This window comes from Rhinatrema bivittatum, chromosome 2, assembly GCF_901001135.1.
Source record: "Rhinatrema bivittatum chromosome 2, aRhiBiv1.1, whole genome shotgun sequence".
Classification (NCBI taxonomy): Eukaryota; Metazoa; Chordata; class Amphibia; order Gymnophiona; family Rhinatrematidae; genus Rhinatrema; species Rhinatrema bivittatum.
Window position 1 is genome coordinate 264,464,765 of NC_042616.1, and position 15,739 is coordinate 264,480,503.

Sequence of the window (15,739 nt, forward strand, 5' to 3'; positions counted from 1 at the left end):
AGGCACTACACATGCATATGCACAGAAGGCGGTTCACGTACTTTGGGATAAGGATAAATATCATCACTACAATAAAAGGACGCTTTTCATACTCGTTATATTTGTTTTTTATTCCCTTTGGCAACAAGTTAACCAAGCTAATGCAGAAAATTGCAAACAAACACGAAACTGGTTGCTACTCTCCCCCCTAGAATACATTTTTCAGACAGCAAAAAAAAACAAAAACAAAACCAAAAAAAAACTTGTACATTTTATCTGATTCTAGTCAATATTTCAAATGTCATTTATTATGATTTATTAACTGCCTTTTTCAAAGTAAACTTCGTCTGTAGCTCCTTAGCTACCTGATTGTATGCAAAGCCTCATCTATGTATCTTCTCTGACAAGTCACGTGGCAGTAGAGAAAGCAAATAAATGCATAAGTGTAGGGAAGAGGATGCCACCACAAGAGTCAGAGCGCCTTGTGACCAAGAAGAAACACAGCTGGCCTTGTGCAACTGCACCTATGCATTTCATTGTAAGTCAAAGCGTCTGCTGATGGACCAGAGTTGGCCATCGCACCAGCTGAAGGCACCATCAGACGAAGTGAGCGGGTGCGTCAAGAGGCTACATTCTTTTTTTTTTTTTTAGTATACTTAATGTTTTTGTTAACATAGAAGCACATTTTTAAAAGCTCTGGCAATAAACTCTACTCTGTTTTCGTTGTTCATTGAGCCACCTAAGCAACAATGCATTGCAATTCCTGTACCACAGGATCTCTCAAAAAGTATAACTCGGGAGACGCACAAGACATTACTCCCCACCCCCACCTTTTCTTTTTTTTTGACTAGAATATGCCATAAAGTCACCTTTCCAACAGCAAAAGGAAAGAAACCCAAACCAGAAAAAATATGATTTGCTCAACTTTGTTTCCAATTCAAAATAACTTTAATGATAATTCAGCATTCTAGCATTGCTATGAGGAAATCCATATCCTTGGTGTACAGAACTGTTATGTAACTGACCATGCTGAAATATTGCTTTACTGGCTACATTACTGTGACAACAGCTGTTTGATATGCCAGAATTTTAAGAAACCTCTGGTGATCGTCCTGCGAGACAGCAAGGACTGTAGATTCAAAATTGCCTTCCCCTACAGCCAGATTCTCTGAAATAAACACTTTCTGTATCCCTGAATTATACCATAAAACCACCTCCTGGGAACAGAATGGCCCTTCAAAGTATCCACCCTCCCCCCAAGTTATTCTCATGGTACAGATCCCCTTCAGATGTCGAATCATGGGCAGGCACATTTTTAAATTAACAACAGACAACAAGGGAAAACACAGGGACAAAAAGAAAAAAAAAATAAAATTATGGATCCATATCACTTCAAATTTAGTCATGAACAGATTTGCCAGCGAGGGAGCCATTGTGTTTCCCATGTAACACCTCCACCAGGTGCTGAGAAATATTACTTTAAAAGCTCTATTGTGGGATATTTATGTCTTGTCGTCGTTGCAGAAGCTGTTATTTGCCCTGACGCAGCCAATTTGGCGAAACGTTGCCAATGTCGGCGTCCGTTTACGGCACCTGCTCACAGTTCTTCAACATTTCACGCATTTTGGCGAGCAAGATATCTAATCTTCATGTCAAGTATGAGAAAACCATAATAAGATAAGTGGGACTTTCACATATTGTTTTAAGAAAATTGCGCAACGTTTGAATTTGGCACAATTTTGTATCTTTCAAGAACACAAACATTTTTCAAAAATTTCAAGCTTTAAAAAATTGTTAACAACTCTAGAGAGATTCACGTGGACCCACGATTGAACTATATGAGAGTGGATTCAGACTCTGACGTCTCTGCTCAGTGCTGAGGTCCTTTCTCATCACAATGAAAAAGAATTGTTATTTTCAGCAAATTTTACTGAAGGCGTTTTTCTGTTGGATTTAAATTTATAACAGCCAGACCCCCAACAGGAGATTTCATTTTCTTCTATGCTCACTGTCGTCTGCAAGCTTGCTGACATCGGTATGCTGCACAAAGGTTTTGTAGAACGTTTGTTGCATAGTAAACTATTTAAAATGTGTCAGTGACCTGGAATACTATCTTGGATTGTTTACCACTAGCTGAGATTCTCTCAGGAAGTGTATATTGTGTCCAGAGAGCCCATTACAATTTGAATCCCCACTCCCTCCAAAAAAAACAAAAAAAAACCTCAAGAGCTGAGAACAAGAGAACAGAATAGCAGATGTGGATCAGTTTAATTTGCTTTTAAATAACTGAATTCCTTTCAATGACCAAAAATACAAACCACATCAGAGTGAAGTTTCTGTAAAGCAACGTTCTGACTGTTCTTTTTGGTTTTCTGATTGCTTGCCATTTCCAAACCAACTGACAGCCCAAAGCTGCTCAATGGTTACTACAAAAAGACTTTGAACAGGAAAAATGTGCATGGCCTCACCTCGCCAGGACAGTTCAGATCCAATGACGGAATCTCTGTTAGATGAAAAAAAAAAAAAAAAAAAAGTATATCCAGCTACCACCGACTCCCATTGTAAACAAAATCAAGATGCACAGAGAGCTCTCTCCAGTGAGCTGGAAGACCTGAGCAATTCAGCGCACCTGTGGGGAGGGATGTGTGCACGCCTGCGGCAGATGGCATCTGCGAGTTTTCTTGTAAAGCCAAACTCGGATGCTGTTTATGAGTTTCAGTCCCATTACTTGCTCTCTTTCGGCTTAAACATTCTCAGTCATAAGGAACTCACAGCACTCTGTACCGCCTTGTGAAAGCTGCCTGAGAAAAACTGAGGAGCACCCCAAACCTTAGATCGCAGAACGGTCCAGGAACCACGGAAGACTTGCTGTAACAGGCTTCTATAAATCAGCTGTCCTTGAATTAAAAGGTGCCAGGTGTGCAGAAATTAAAAGCATACAGCCAGCAGAGGGCCAGCTGCTGACAAGCGTTAGCAACAGTGTGAGGAGGTATAATGCATCTCTGTGCCTAAGCGGCTACTGACGAGGACTTCAGTCCTGCTCCATTAAAGCACTGAACAAGATTGCAAGCTATACTGAGCTGCACAGATCAGAGCCATGTGCAAGAGACAGAGCACACGGGGCTTTCATTGGCATAAAAAAGGTGGCACTGGTGGATGACGTGATGCTACTGTCGTGCCTTCCTGTAAGAGACAGCTATGTTGGATGCCCACGAGAAGGAGCGCCTTCAGCACAAAGCATAAAGGAAAGGCACTTCATTAGTATACGCACTAGGTCACCAGCACTTGTTGAAAAGCGTCCCAAACCAGCAAAACGTGGGCACTGTCAACTTCGGTTAGGTACCTGTCAAGATTTCTTTTGCCCGTCTATTACTGTATGTTGCTCCCTCCTCACTCCCTCCTCCCAGCTCAGAGCTAATTTGGGGAGAAGGGGGTTCATAGGAGTTTATTCTCTTCGAGTCTCTGTGAGCAGGTGGGAATCAGCAGCTGGGTGCCAGCTCGCTAATAAGGATTCTGGTACTCCATGGGAGGCAAGGCACGTTGTCCTAACTGCTTAACATGACAGGCGTGGCAGAGCAAACGATCTTCCAGGGGATAGCATCGATGGCCATCCTCATCATTGAGTTCCATGCCACAGTCCTGAAACAGGCAAACAAAAACAAAGTTAATCTTGAGATGCATCACCTCGAAGTACATCACCCACAGGGTGCAAAGCAACGCCCAACTGAACAGTCAGTAAGATTGTTTAAATTGCTCAGGGGTTTATGCTCCTTTGCAGGAAAAACATCCAGCTCTGATCTCTGGGGGTGTCACAAACCAAACCATGTTACTTTTATTTATATATTTAAAATACCCTATATCCCACCTATCTTCGATTCTAAGTCAGGCACAAGCTTTACATTAAACATAAAAATAATATACAATATAACAAATGCAATACAGAGAGTCCCTCGTTTTGAATTAATAGCCTACAAAAACAACACAGCCAAATGTTATCTTTGTCGAATGCCTGCAAATAATATCCGATTCCTCTAATTTCAATACTAGTAGTGTTTTTTTTTTTATCTACCTTGAAAAGAAATCTGCCTTGTTGCCCTGAGGAATGGAGTTGGCCAACCCTACATTATGTGGCCAAGAAAAGGCAAATGTTGACGTCTCTCCTCAAATTAGGACTCAGACATGGGAAGGTTACCTTGAACCAATGTAGAGGTAAATGACTATGTCTAATGATATATTGTAACCGAACCTTTGACGGTACCTGTTAGAATGTACTATTGTACACTTTTACCTACATTAAACATGTGCCTACATGTAAACCGTTGCGACGGTATTTAACTTAGCAACGGTATAGAAAAGTTTTTAAATAAATAAATAAAATAAATAAATAGTCAGTAAACATTTAAATGTCAATGTACAAATAATTTAAAGCAGAATTCTTTAAATGCTAGGATATATCCAGTGATTGTGGTTCCTGTAAAGCGGATATCTGCAATCCCCAGACACTCTCTCCTGAGTCCTGTTTCCAAAAGTTACTTCAATCCAAGTATTGCGGGTTTAAGGGACGGGGGCTGCAGGCCCGGGAAGAACGGCGCTGCTGAGGGTAATGAGAGAGAAGGTGTTTCCCACCCACTCTTATGCACTACTGTTTCCCATGTAACACCTCTGCCAAGCAACCTTATATCTACATGAATTACACATGCCGGTGTTTCGAAAGCCCATATGAACTAACCATAGAGAACTCAGCAGATGTGCTAGAATGGATATCTGAGTGGAAATGAGAATCTGCCCCAGTTCTCCCATGCCCACAATCACCCGCCAATACATCGCACTGTAGCAGCACAGCCCATGAAGTGTCAGGACCTTGCAACTTCCCCTGAGCTCAGCTGCAACCCTTGGTCTCTCCTCTTGTTCTAACCTCACTCCGCAGGAGGTGAAGGCATTAGGCGATCACTTTACACCAGAACCACTCTCCTCTTTGCCCCAGCGGACAAGAATCCAATGAACCTCCCTTGCTCAACAGGATAAATAAATGGTCCCTTCTCTCGTACCTCACAGCGATAGCACTCCACATGGTAATCCTTGTCCATAGATACCACGCGAATAGTTTCATCCGACCCCTGCAAAAATCAAAGCAAAAAGAAGTAAAGATTAACTGAAACTGGGGCTGGTAATCCATGATCCATCAAGCTCCTGAATTATAGCTGGCAGCAATGTGAGCATCAAAACAAACTACAACCCGATAATGGCAACTGCCTGCAGGTCTGCACTGGGGAAAGAAGGCAAAATAGGACAAGAGCTGTGGTGTGGGGGGAGGGGGCGTCCTATAACTCAGTGCAGTGGCAGTGCTTCATGCTATTGTCATGTGGCAGATCCAGGCTGGATCCTTCGCTCAGGGTCTTCCGACACCCAAGCGGAGGATGTTGCGGGGGCCTGGTCATTGCACAACAGCAACATCCAACAACTGGACTTCGGGCCAGTGACTCAGGGTTCTGAAAAGAGGTGGGGTGCAGGGCACTGCCCAGCCAAGGACTGCCACTGTAGCTCCTGGCCGAAGCAAGCTGAGAAGGCGATATATAAAGCAAGCAGCTGAAAATGAAGGATCATGGTGCCAGAGCCCAAAGTAGGCCAGTTCTGACTGAGCCGGTAGCCCTGATGCGCCAGCAAAAGTACGCCAATTCGCGCGGTTTGAAAATCTACCCCAGTGTGTAGGAATTAACGAGACAAGCAGGATGGTAGCCCTCACATGTGGATGACATCATCAGATGGAGCCCGGCACGGAAAACTTTTGTCAAAGATTCTAGAAACTTTGACTGGCACATGGAGCGTGGCCAGCCTGCCACTATCCACGCGGGGTCCCCTCTTCAGTCTTTTTTTTTTTCCATGAACTGCATGCCTCCTGGTAGTGGAGCTCTGTTCTTTCGTTTTTCAAAGTCTTTCTGTTATATTTTAGTGGTCTCTGCATCGGGTCCCTCTTCCACCGGTCAGTATGCTTCCTGCTGCGTGGCAGGTTGAATATTTCCCCTTAGCTGCAGTCGATTCCCGGTGTATCGCTTCTCGGAGGCCAGTGCATCAACGGGGACCGGTGCCAATGCTTCTTAGGCTTCTCTTGATGCTTGGCCCAGTCCTTTCCCAGTGCACAACATAGAATATGCACACAGATAGCGCACCCAAAAGAAACCACCGTGCGGCGCAGAGGAAAAAGCCTAACAGTAGGGGGCCTATCCACCCAGGCTGCCCAGTTCCCTTATCCCCAACGGGAACGAACGTTGGAACGGCGCACAGAGCACGGAGATCAGAGGAAATCCTATACAACCCCACTACTCTTACCGGAGCTCAGCCCTTCCTGGCTGAGTACAGAGACAGTCTCTGGCTGCAGGGAGGGGGTGAGGGTATCTGCCATCACCACCGCGCTCAGCTTCCTGTACCTGCTGCCTTTAAGCTGTACAAATTAGTTAGTCCATGCTGGTTGAAAAACCAGCTACTGGACCAAGGTCACATCTGAGGAACCTCAGAAATCACCTCAGGAATTCTCAACTGGGGGAGGGACCATTTGGTATCACCGCAGGAGAGCGGGGCTTTTTTCCTTTCTTTATAAAATTCTCCTACTAACATCTGAAACAATCCTCAGTGGGGAGATGCATGTCCACCATCTGCTGGAGACGGAGAATACTGGCAGGCCATTGTCACTGCAGGAGTATATATACTGTGACGTCAGTTTGCTCCATCTCCATCCGATGGCAGAGGTGCATAACCCACTAGTTCTGAGTCCATCTGTCTATATGCTAAGGAAAGCCAAGTTCTGAACTCAATCAAACTGAGAGGCTCACAGCTCCACGGAAAAAGAGAGACTGAAGAGGGACCTCGCGTGGACACGTGGTATAGGGCATGCTGGGCATCCTCAGTGTGCCTAGTCAAAGTTCTAGAAACTCTGACATAAGTTTTCCGTATTAGGCTCCATCTAATGTCACCCATATGTGAAGACTACCATCCTGCTTGTCCTCGGAGAATGCAGAAAACACTAGAAGCCATCTCATAATGTCACACAAGAAGCACTAGGAGACAGCATACAATGTCATGCAGGGAACACCAGGAGATGGCACATAATCTCATGCTGGGAGCACTAAGAGATGGCCATTAACATCACACAGGGAGCACTAGGAGAAGTCACATCATGTCACGCAGGGAGCACTGAAAGACCACACGTAATGTCACGCAGGGAGTGCTGGGAGACCACACATATCATACAGGTAGAGATGTGAATCGGAACCGGAATCGGTTCGGATTCCGGTTCCGATTCACATGTGGGCTTTTTTTCCATCGGGCCCGATCGCGGTTTTGTTTATCGGCTGCGCCCGAGCTGATAAACAAAAAACCCACCCCGACCCTTTAAAACTAATCCCTTTGCTTCCCCCACCCTCCCAACCCCCCCCAAAAAACATTTTATAGATACCTGGTGGTCCAGTGGGGGTCCCGGGAGTGATCTCCCGCTCTCGGCCGTCGGCTGCCACTAATAAAAATGGCGCCGATGGCCCTTTGCCCTTACCATGTGACAGGGTATCCATGTCATTGGCCGGCCCCTGTCACATGGAGGGAGCACTGGATGACCGGCGCCATCTTTAAAAATGGTGCGGGCCCATCCAGTGCTCCTACCATGTGACAGGGGCCGGCCAATGGCACGGATACCCTGTCACATGGTAAGGGCAAAGGGCCATCGGCGCCATTTTTATTAGTGGCAGCCGACGGCCCGAGAGCAGGGGATCACTCCTGGGACCCCCACTGTACCACCAGGTACCTGTAAAATGTTTTTTTTTGGGGGGGGGGGGGGGAAGCAAAGGGATTCGTTTTAAAGGGTCGGGGTGGGTTTAGGGGTTATTTTTGTGTGCCGTTTTTCCCACCCTCCCCCAAAACGATAAGAGAACCCCCACGATCAATATCGTGGGGTTTTCCTATATTTTCAGGGAGCCCCCGATTTCTGACGATTTTGAAAATATTGACGATATTTTCAATCGTCCGAAGCCCGATTCACATCCCTACATACAGGGAGCACTGGGAGACCACATGTGACGTCACACAGGGAGCACTGTTATGTCATAGGGAGAGTGTCTGCAAGGGAAGACCGGGGATGCAGTGTACAGCGTACCAGCGCCTGCTTGTGGGGTGGATTATCATGGAGTACGAGTGTACTGGAAAGTGTCCTACCTCAGATGGCAGAATGGGAAGCCCACATGCTGCACATTTTGGAGCCAATACCCTGAAACAGCAATCAGAAATAGAAAGCAAATATATATATTTTTTTACAGCAGGGGACTCAGTCCCCACTCTGCCAATAGTGTTTTTTTTTTTAATTTAATTTACACATAACTCAGGCAAATCAGTCACATGCTGCACCTCTATTTACAGCCACATTTACCTGCTCCCCTCGCCCGCTCTTTCAGGAAGCTCTTGGCACTAAGCATGTTAGGCATCACAAATGTGCTGCCAAGCTCTTCACCCCCAGATAGCTGCATGCAGGCTCTACCGCATTACCAGCTTCCTCTCTGGACTGAAGTTGCTATATATGGTAAATCGAAATCATTAGCAGTATTACGATTAAGTAGTTTGCTATGCAGGTGACGATTCTCTAAGAATTTTGATCACTGGGTTCATGTCACTGGCAGCGACTCTTCCAATGGCTGGCATTCTCAGTCCAAAGTCAAGGAGGTTGGTTTGAGTCTATCTTGGAGGAGGATTTTTTTTTGTTTTTGTTTTTTTTTTTTAAGGATGTAGGCTCCTGCAGAACTTGATGCTGTGGGTAGGGAGTTGGGACAAATTACAGCTGGATCATTCCAGCCTCCTGCCCTGTATGTGAAGGAATCATAATGGCACATCTGGCAGGGACAGCCATGCTCTCAAACCCTGGGATATTTTTATTATAAAAACAAAACAATTTCCTATTCTTAGCCAGTGCAAACTGGGGAATGATTTCCAGAGGGTTTCCCCCCAACCTCTCTCTAGGTCCTAAATCTTTTTCTTTTTTCTTTACTGAGTCCCCAGTAGTTTTCTCCTCTTCTGTTTTTCCACCTTAGCTGGAGCCGGGGCTCCTCTCCTTCACTAAAGCCAGTCCATCATGGCCACAGTCATCAGCCAGTGGTCGGGCACCACGGCTCCCTCCGGATCGTGTAATCGTGGTCCCAGAGTCTAACCCCTAAATGTACCTGTTGAGCGATGGCTGATGCTTTCCCCACAAAAAATAATAAATGGTTAAACTGGTATATTTTTTATGCCATATCGCATAGCCATCAAATCTTGTAGGACCCTTACTCACAGAGTCAGTATCACAATCAAACTCTCATTTGGTATAGGGTCACTTTGCTTTATTTCAATCAATTGTGTTTTGTTCATTTTTTATAATATCTGGGGGAGTTGAGAGACTTGTTTTACTCCAACAAAAAAAGATATTATAAAAAATGAACAAAACACAATTGATTGAAATAAAGCAAAGTGACCCTATACCAAATGAGAGTAAGGGTCCTACAAGATTTGATGGCTATGCGATATAGCATAAAAAATATACCAGTTTAACCATTTATTATTTTTTTGTGTTACAAATAGAGGTTCACTGGAATACACGTTGTGTGGTTTTGGGTGTTTGTGATTGATGCTTCCCCACGCCAGGAGCTGCAAACACTGCCTCCACAGCACCCCTGGCTCCAACCGGCCCAGAGGGAAAGTGCTAGCCTAGCAATCGACCTTGGATCTTCTGCTTGGCAGCCCACATCACTGCCACTGAACCACCGAGCCTCCACCCACCACCACCTTTTTTGTTTCCCACTTTTAAATCTGCCTCCAACTACTCACAACACAATAATCACCTTTTGAGATGATTTTGCTGTACCAGAATCAATGTGAAGCAGTGCTAAGATGATTTACTCAAAACACCCTCCTGCATTAGGAGGAAAAAAAGGCCCCACTGGAACAGAAATAACTTGGAAGCGAAGAAACAGGCCATGAGTCCTCACACTCCCCTCTTCTTTTCTTGCCCTTCGCCACCATCAGGTCACTTTGGGAGTGGCACTCTAGCACTGGTGGAGGGCACGCCAAAAACGGGGAGATAGAGAAAATGTTAATTCCACTACAATCCACGTCTGCCTTCAAGCAGGAATGCTTCAGCGCTGGCTCCTCCATGGCTCAGGCCACAGCGTGCCATAATGCAGGAGATTCAAATACAGGATCCTCCCCCCTCCCCCTCCATTTGGGGTCAGTCAGGCCCAGGGGGCACCACACAGATGGAGAGAGTTCATGCCCTGGGGAGTGAGGGCACAACTGCTGCGATGGGGGCGGTCCTTGTCGGCACTCCCCCAGCCCTAAGGCCACCATGGCTTCCGAGGGCTGCCTGGGAATAACATTAGAGGAGAGGATGGGGTCTAAGATGGGGAGGGGGGGGGGGAGGGAGTAAAAGTGAATCACACCTCAGGTGCTCTTCATCCTTATTGAAGGCAGGAAATAGAATGGAATATACCTCAAGGGATTATTTAGTCCATCAGTTACTTATTGTGGTGCAGAGCTTTAGTAGCTGTATTGATCCTGGAGACTACTGGAGTGCAAAATGTCTTTTTTTTGAGGGGCGTGGGAAGGGTGCGGTGAAGTAAGGGCTGTCTTACGCCACATGGCAAAATGTAATACAATTTTACCGATTTACTCCTCTGTATAAAACCTTCGCTTGTCCAACTATTTGCCCAGTTATCCACTCTCCCCGTTCTCCCCTCCCTGCCCCTCCAAGATGCACACCGACACACAGATTACACTAACCTCCTAGGGTCCACAGACCTATACTCATGCGGACCCTTTCAGACACTAATCCCTCTATGCATCCAAATGTGCTCACTGACTGAGTGCCCTGTGAATCTCTGCTGGTCCCTTGCTTGGGCTACCCACACTGCCGCAGGCCCTCCCTTACTTGTGATAGTCCCTGACGCAGTAGATCTTGTTATCGGTGTCCACGGTGAAGGGTACACCATCCAGGCACTCGTTGCAGACCACGCACCGGAAGCAGCCTGGGTGGTAGGACTTGCCCAGCGCCTGCAGAATCTAAGCAGAGAGAAAGGAGGGAGCAGTGAGTGCCACTATAACCATTTCCACTGCAAGGACTCACACAGAGCATCCAAGGTCCCGTTGTTAACCCCCTTCCCCCCCCCCCCCCCAAGATAGGATATAGCATTGCTTGTGAAAATTGGGAGGGGGGTGGGGTACCAGAATCTGGCACGCATGGGCTGCTCGCTTGCCAGCTGCATCAGCTAGAGAGAGAGAAAAAACAAACCATGAATGGGAGTAATAGAGTGGAAACAATGGTGAGCAATAGCTTGCCATGCAATAATAAAAAAAAATAAAATCTAAAGAATACAACACAATTTTCAAACAGCACGTGGGTATGTTCCCTTGGAAAATTCTGTCAAAGTATATGCATTGAAACCACTTACATAGTTTGCACCTGCTATTCTGTGCAGGTGGGCAGAGGGAGGAGGGGTAACAGCACAGGTCATATGTGTGCACTATTATTTCCTTCTACCCCTCCAACCCTGACCCCAAAACCCAAAAAGAACACCACATTTAATGCGGCTGAAAGTCTGGGATCTGTGAACCCGTGCACGTTTCAGTTGCCCTTGTAAGCAGCTTTGAAAATCACCTTCAAAGTGTTTTCTTAAAAATATGGCTTCCAATTTTCCAACAGCACATCAGGCAGCGGCCAAAGCTGGTGGAGCAGGGGCTTTTTTTCGCCCTTGTTACCGCTGGTTGCATGCCCAGGCCTCAACCTCTATCTTAGCAACCAAGCCAGGGTGCTTCTCGGCTGGGGCCCACGAAACTGCTCTTAAAAAAATAAGGGGCTGGATGCTGCTAATCCAGCATATTACTGCCCGGTTTCTCATCTCTTCTTCCATAGTAAAATCATGGAGAAGGTTGTTTCTTCTCGACTTTCTAAATGTTTAGATAAGCATTCAGTTTTACAGGGCCCAACAGTCTGGCTTTCACCAACGGTTGTGGAAAGGATTCCGTCCACCCTTCAGTGATGGATGGGGTTTGAAGGCAGGCAGGACCTAGGAAATGTTACTGGATCTGTCTGTGGCCTCTGACACTAGATTATATGCTATTACAACAAATGCAGGTCCCTGGTGTTGGAGGAATCCCTCTACAACAGTTTAAATCATTCCTCCAAGGGTATAGCCATTGTGTTAGCTGGAAGGAGAGCTATCCACTTCCCTGGAAACTTGTCTGAAGGGTCCTGCGGGAGTCACTGTCATCTCCAGTATTATTTAATATCTATTTGGCTCCACCGTGAACAAAAGTCAAGGATTCTGGTGTCTTGGGTCATCTCTACACTGATGATATCCAGCTGAGTGTGGTAAATATAAATAAATAAATGAATACAAAAAGAACTAGCTAGCTGGCTAATAGTTTAGAAGGAATAGATAGCAGGCTAACTTCTTTTATGCTAAGCTTAAACTCCTCCAAGATTAGAATTATTATGGATATCGATAACAAAAAGAACTCTTACAGTCTTTCCCTCAATTATGGGGGGTTGAAATGAAACCAAAAATGAAGTGGTTTGCAACTTTGGAGTTATCTTGGATTCTAAATGATCCCTAGTCCTCAATTTCATCTGTGAGTCGGTCCTCATTTACTTCCTTATGGCACAGTAAAAAACTACAACTTCTGTTGCCTTGATCACATTTGTCAATCATTCTACATGCGTTAATCATGAGTAGGATTGATTATTGAAACTCACTATATCAAGGGTTTCCCTCAGCACAGTCTTAGAAGGCTCCAGTTCCTCCAGAATACAGTGGTAAACATGTTTTCAGGTGCTAAGCCCAGAAATCATGTTACTCCAGTTCTGGAGGAGATGCACTGGCGGTCTATTCATTGGCGAGGCCAATTTGAAATCCTATCAATTGTGTTAAAATCTTGTTTGGGAATGGCCCTGTGTATCTGTGGGAACTTTTAATCCCTTATATATCAGGGAGGAAGTTGTGTTCCTCTCAAGCAGGCTTTATTGGTTGTTCTCCCTCAGTCTAAGGCGAGACTTGCTGATCAGCCTTTAGTGTTATTGGCCCTATTCTTTGGAATAAGATGCCTTTAGATATTTTTTGAAGGGCAGTTATTTGACTTTTAGAAAGCGTTTGAAGGTATGTGGTTTACTCAGGCCTTATTATTTCCTGATTATTTTTTTTCATTTTAAGATTCGTTTGGATCATGAATGCTCTGTTATTGCTAAAGGTTGGTGTATTCGGCAGGAGGGAAATTTACTTGTAGGTTATTTTATTTTAATTTTTTTAAATTTAATTTATTTTATGTTTTCATTTTTGTCATTGCCATATTGGATTTATTATTGCATTGTAACTCGCCATGAGATCTTATGTCAGTAAAGTGAGAAATCAAGTATGAAACAAACAAGACGACAGGAGGATGCCAACATCTGACTGATGAACCAGAAACCGTTTGGAACAAATTACGAAGCAACATCTGCGATTTTATATCACTAAAATCGGATCTTTTACAAAAAAAAAGCATTGACCTGGGGAAATAATGTTCAGTGTGTTTATTTCTCAAATATATTTCATTTTTAAACATACAGAATGGATCTTTTAATTATTTATTTTAAAATATTTATAGCCCACTTCTCTCCCTTGTTCATTACACCATAAAAATAAGGACAATATACAATTCTTAAAAAAAAACAAAAAACTATACAAAGAGTACCGCTTAGGGACATGAGAATCTATCTACATACTGAGGAGACTAAACAGTGATTCTGTAGAGGTCATTCATGCTTGTGCTGCTTAAACATCAAATGCCAATTTGAAGAGGGGCATGGGTAGCCTGCTGCTTCTATAGATTAAAACATTAAAATAATGCAGATAGTTTTGCTCCTGATAGTTGTAGTCCCCTCGGCAGGAATTTTCCTGCCACTCAACTTGCTCGTGTTACTGATGGATGTAGGTCAGCCATAACAGGACTCCCCCCCCCCCCCCCAAATCTTGCTGTGCTTAAAGCCTAGTCCACTAGCCATACACCCACCTGGGTTTAAGGTCCTTGCCTGTTAAAGGGGAAATAAACAGCCATAAAGTATGTCCCTCAAAAATGGCACAAAGTGTCCAGGATAAGGCTATTTCAGTGAGATCATGGTTTCTCTTTCGGTGAGACGCTGCTGCTTTCTAACGTTTTACATACCTTTAGCTGCATTGGTTTTGCATGGAGGAGGGGGCTTACAGTAGAAGGCATCACCAGGAACCCCCCCCCTCTCCCAACAGAAACCAGATTTATCAGAATCTGTACTGCTGCAATGATAACCCCTGCCACCGTGCCAGCACAAAAATGTTAAAAACAGCAGCATGAAAAGGGAGGTGGGCAAGAGAGCACTTGGGGTAGGGGTCCCATGCTTTGAATGACACTCCCTACCATAGCAAACACTGGAGAGCTTTGGATAAGGCATCTCCAAGCTGGAGCACCCCTGTCATCTGACGACTCCACAATGTAAGGGACGTGTCACCTTTCAATGAATGAAGAGGGCCCTTTGTCACTCGAATGTTTCACTTACCATATCCATGATCAAATGCCCACAAACGAAACACCTGTCCGCTGACTGCTGGAATCCAGAATACTGCAAGCAATAAAAAATAAATACTTTCAGCTTCCAAGCAGCAGGTTCTTTTCAGCTTTTGAAAAGGTGGAAGGGGTGGGATGGGGGGGAGAAGTACACAACCACGACACGAGCAGGATTCAGGGGTGCAAGTGAACTGGATTTGAGGGTAGAGATGGGCTTTGGCCTCCTACAAATGAAGTATGGCCGCAATGCACGGGCGATAGAGTATGAGGGACTCATCAGGGACAATCCCTGGTAACCTTGAATGCAAGCCCATAGAGCCTCAGCTTTGAACCATCTTCTGATAAACAGAAGCCACGGGGCTGAGGACGGCTTTGACTAGACTGGAATATTTTCACAACAGGTATAAAAAAAAATTTTTTTGCACGAAATTCTTTGCAAAGTGAGATAGTAATTTTCATATCTCTTTATCCATCTTCCCTACACAAAAAATGGAGGACGTCCGTGCAACTGTCAGAAGGCTTTCAAGCAACAATGGCTTGGAGCTTATAAACTAACGGACATCACCAAATCCTTGCAGGGGCTTGCACATCTCCCCTATATGCCTTGTTCACCTCATCCAAAATATGTTCTACGGACGTGCTCTCCCCTCTAAGGCTGACAGAGGAAATTAATCAAGACTCTCTCCAAAGAGATGAGAGGTTTTAATAAGTCTGCAGCTTTATTCCATATGGAAGGGAAATCACCACATGGCATCCTACGACAAAATACATTAGGAACCTCCTGTTCCCTCTTCCACCACTTCCACGAAGCTGTCAAACGATGCACATCAATCCCAGCCTTCTGCATGAGAGCCATCCCATTGCCAAGCAGGTCTGATTTTGACACTAAACTGTACTTTAAGGCATATTACAGTTTAACAAATTACATTTACTATTTAAAAAATATCTAATCGAGCTCTATATTTATATATATATTAAATATTGAGTTTGTTGACTGGGAACGCTACAATAGGGTAAATGCCTCATTTTCAACTGGGCTCCAGAAGCAGAGGGAGATAACACGACTTGTCCAAAGTTGCACATGAAGTCAGTGGCACAGGCAAATAATGAACTCGTGCCCGAGGACCTCCGCTGAATCACAAACCAGCACTCTTAACCATTAGATCATGCCACCTGTGCG

At 44.8% G+C, this 15,739-nt stretch overlaps 1 protein-coding gene across 6 annotated transcripts in view; it reads right to left on the reverse strand.

Moving 5' to 3' along the window:
* Positions 1-565: 565 nt before the first annotated feature.
* The window catches only part of LIMD1 (LIM domains containing 1), a 136,256-nt gene continuing 121,082 nt past the window's right edge, over positions 566-15,739 (reverse strand). For 5 of the 6 annotated variants that reach the window (XM_029589469.1, XM_029589473.1, XM_029589468.1 and 2 more), the window contains 5 exons: positions 14,552-14,614; positions 10,916-11,046; positions 8,179-8,230; positions 5,028-5,096; positions 566-3,618 (listed from right to left, as the gene is read on the reverse strand). In XM_029589469.1, the coding sequence (XP_029445329.1) occupies positions 3,481-3,618; positions 5,028-5,096; positions 8,179-8,230; positions 10,916-11,046; positions 14,552-14,614 (453 nt within the window). In that variant the 3' untranslated portion in view covers positions 566-3,480. The remainder of the gene's footprint in view (positions 3,619-5,027; positions 5,097-8,178; positions 8,231-10,915; positions 11,047-14,551; positions 14,615-15,739) is intronic. The other variant, XM_029589474.1, reaches the window with a different exon arrangement.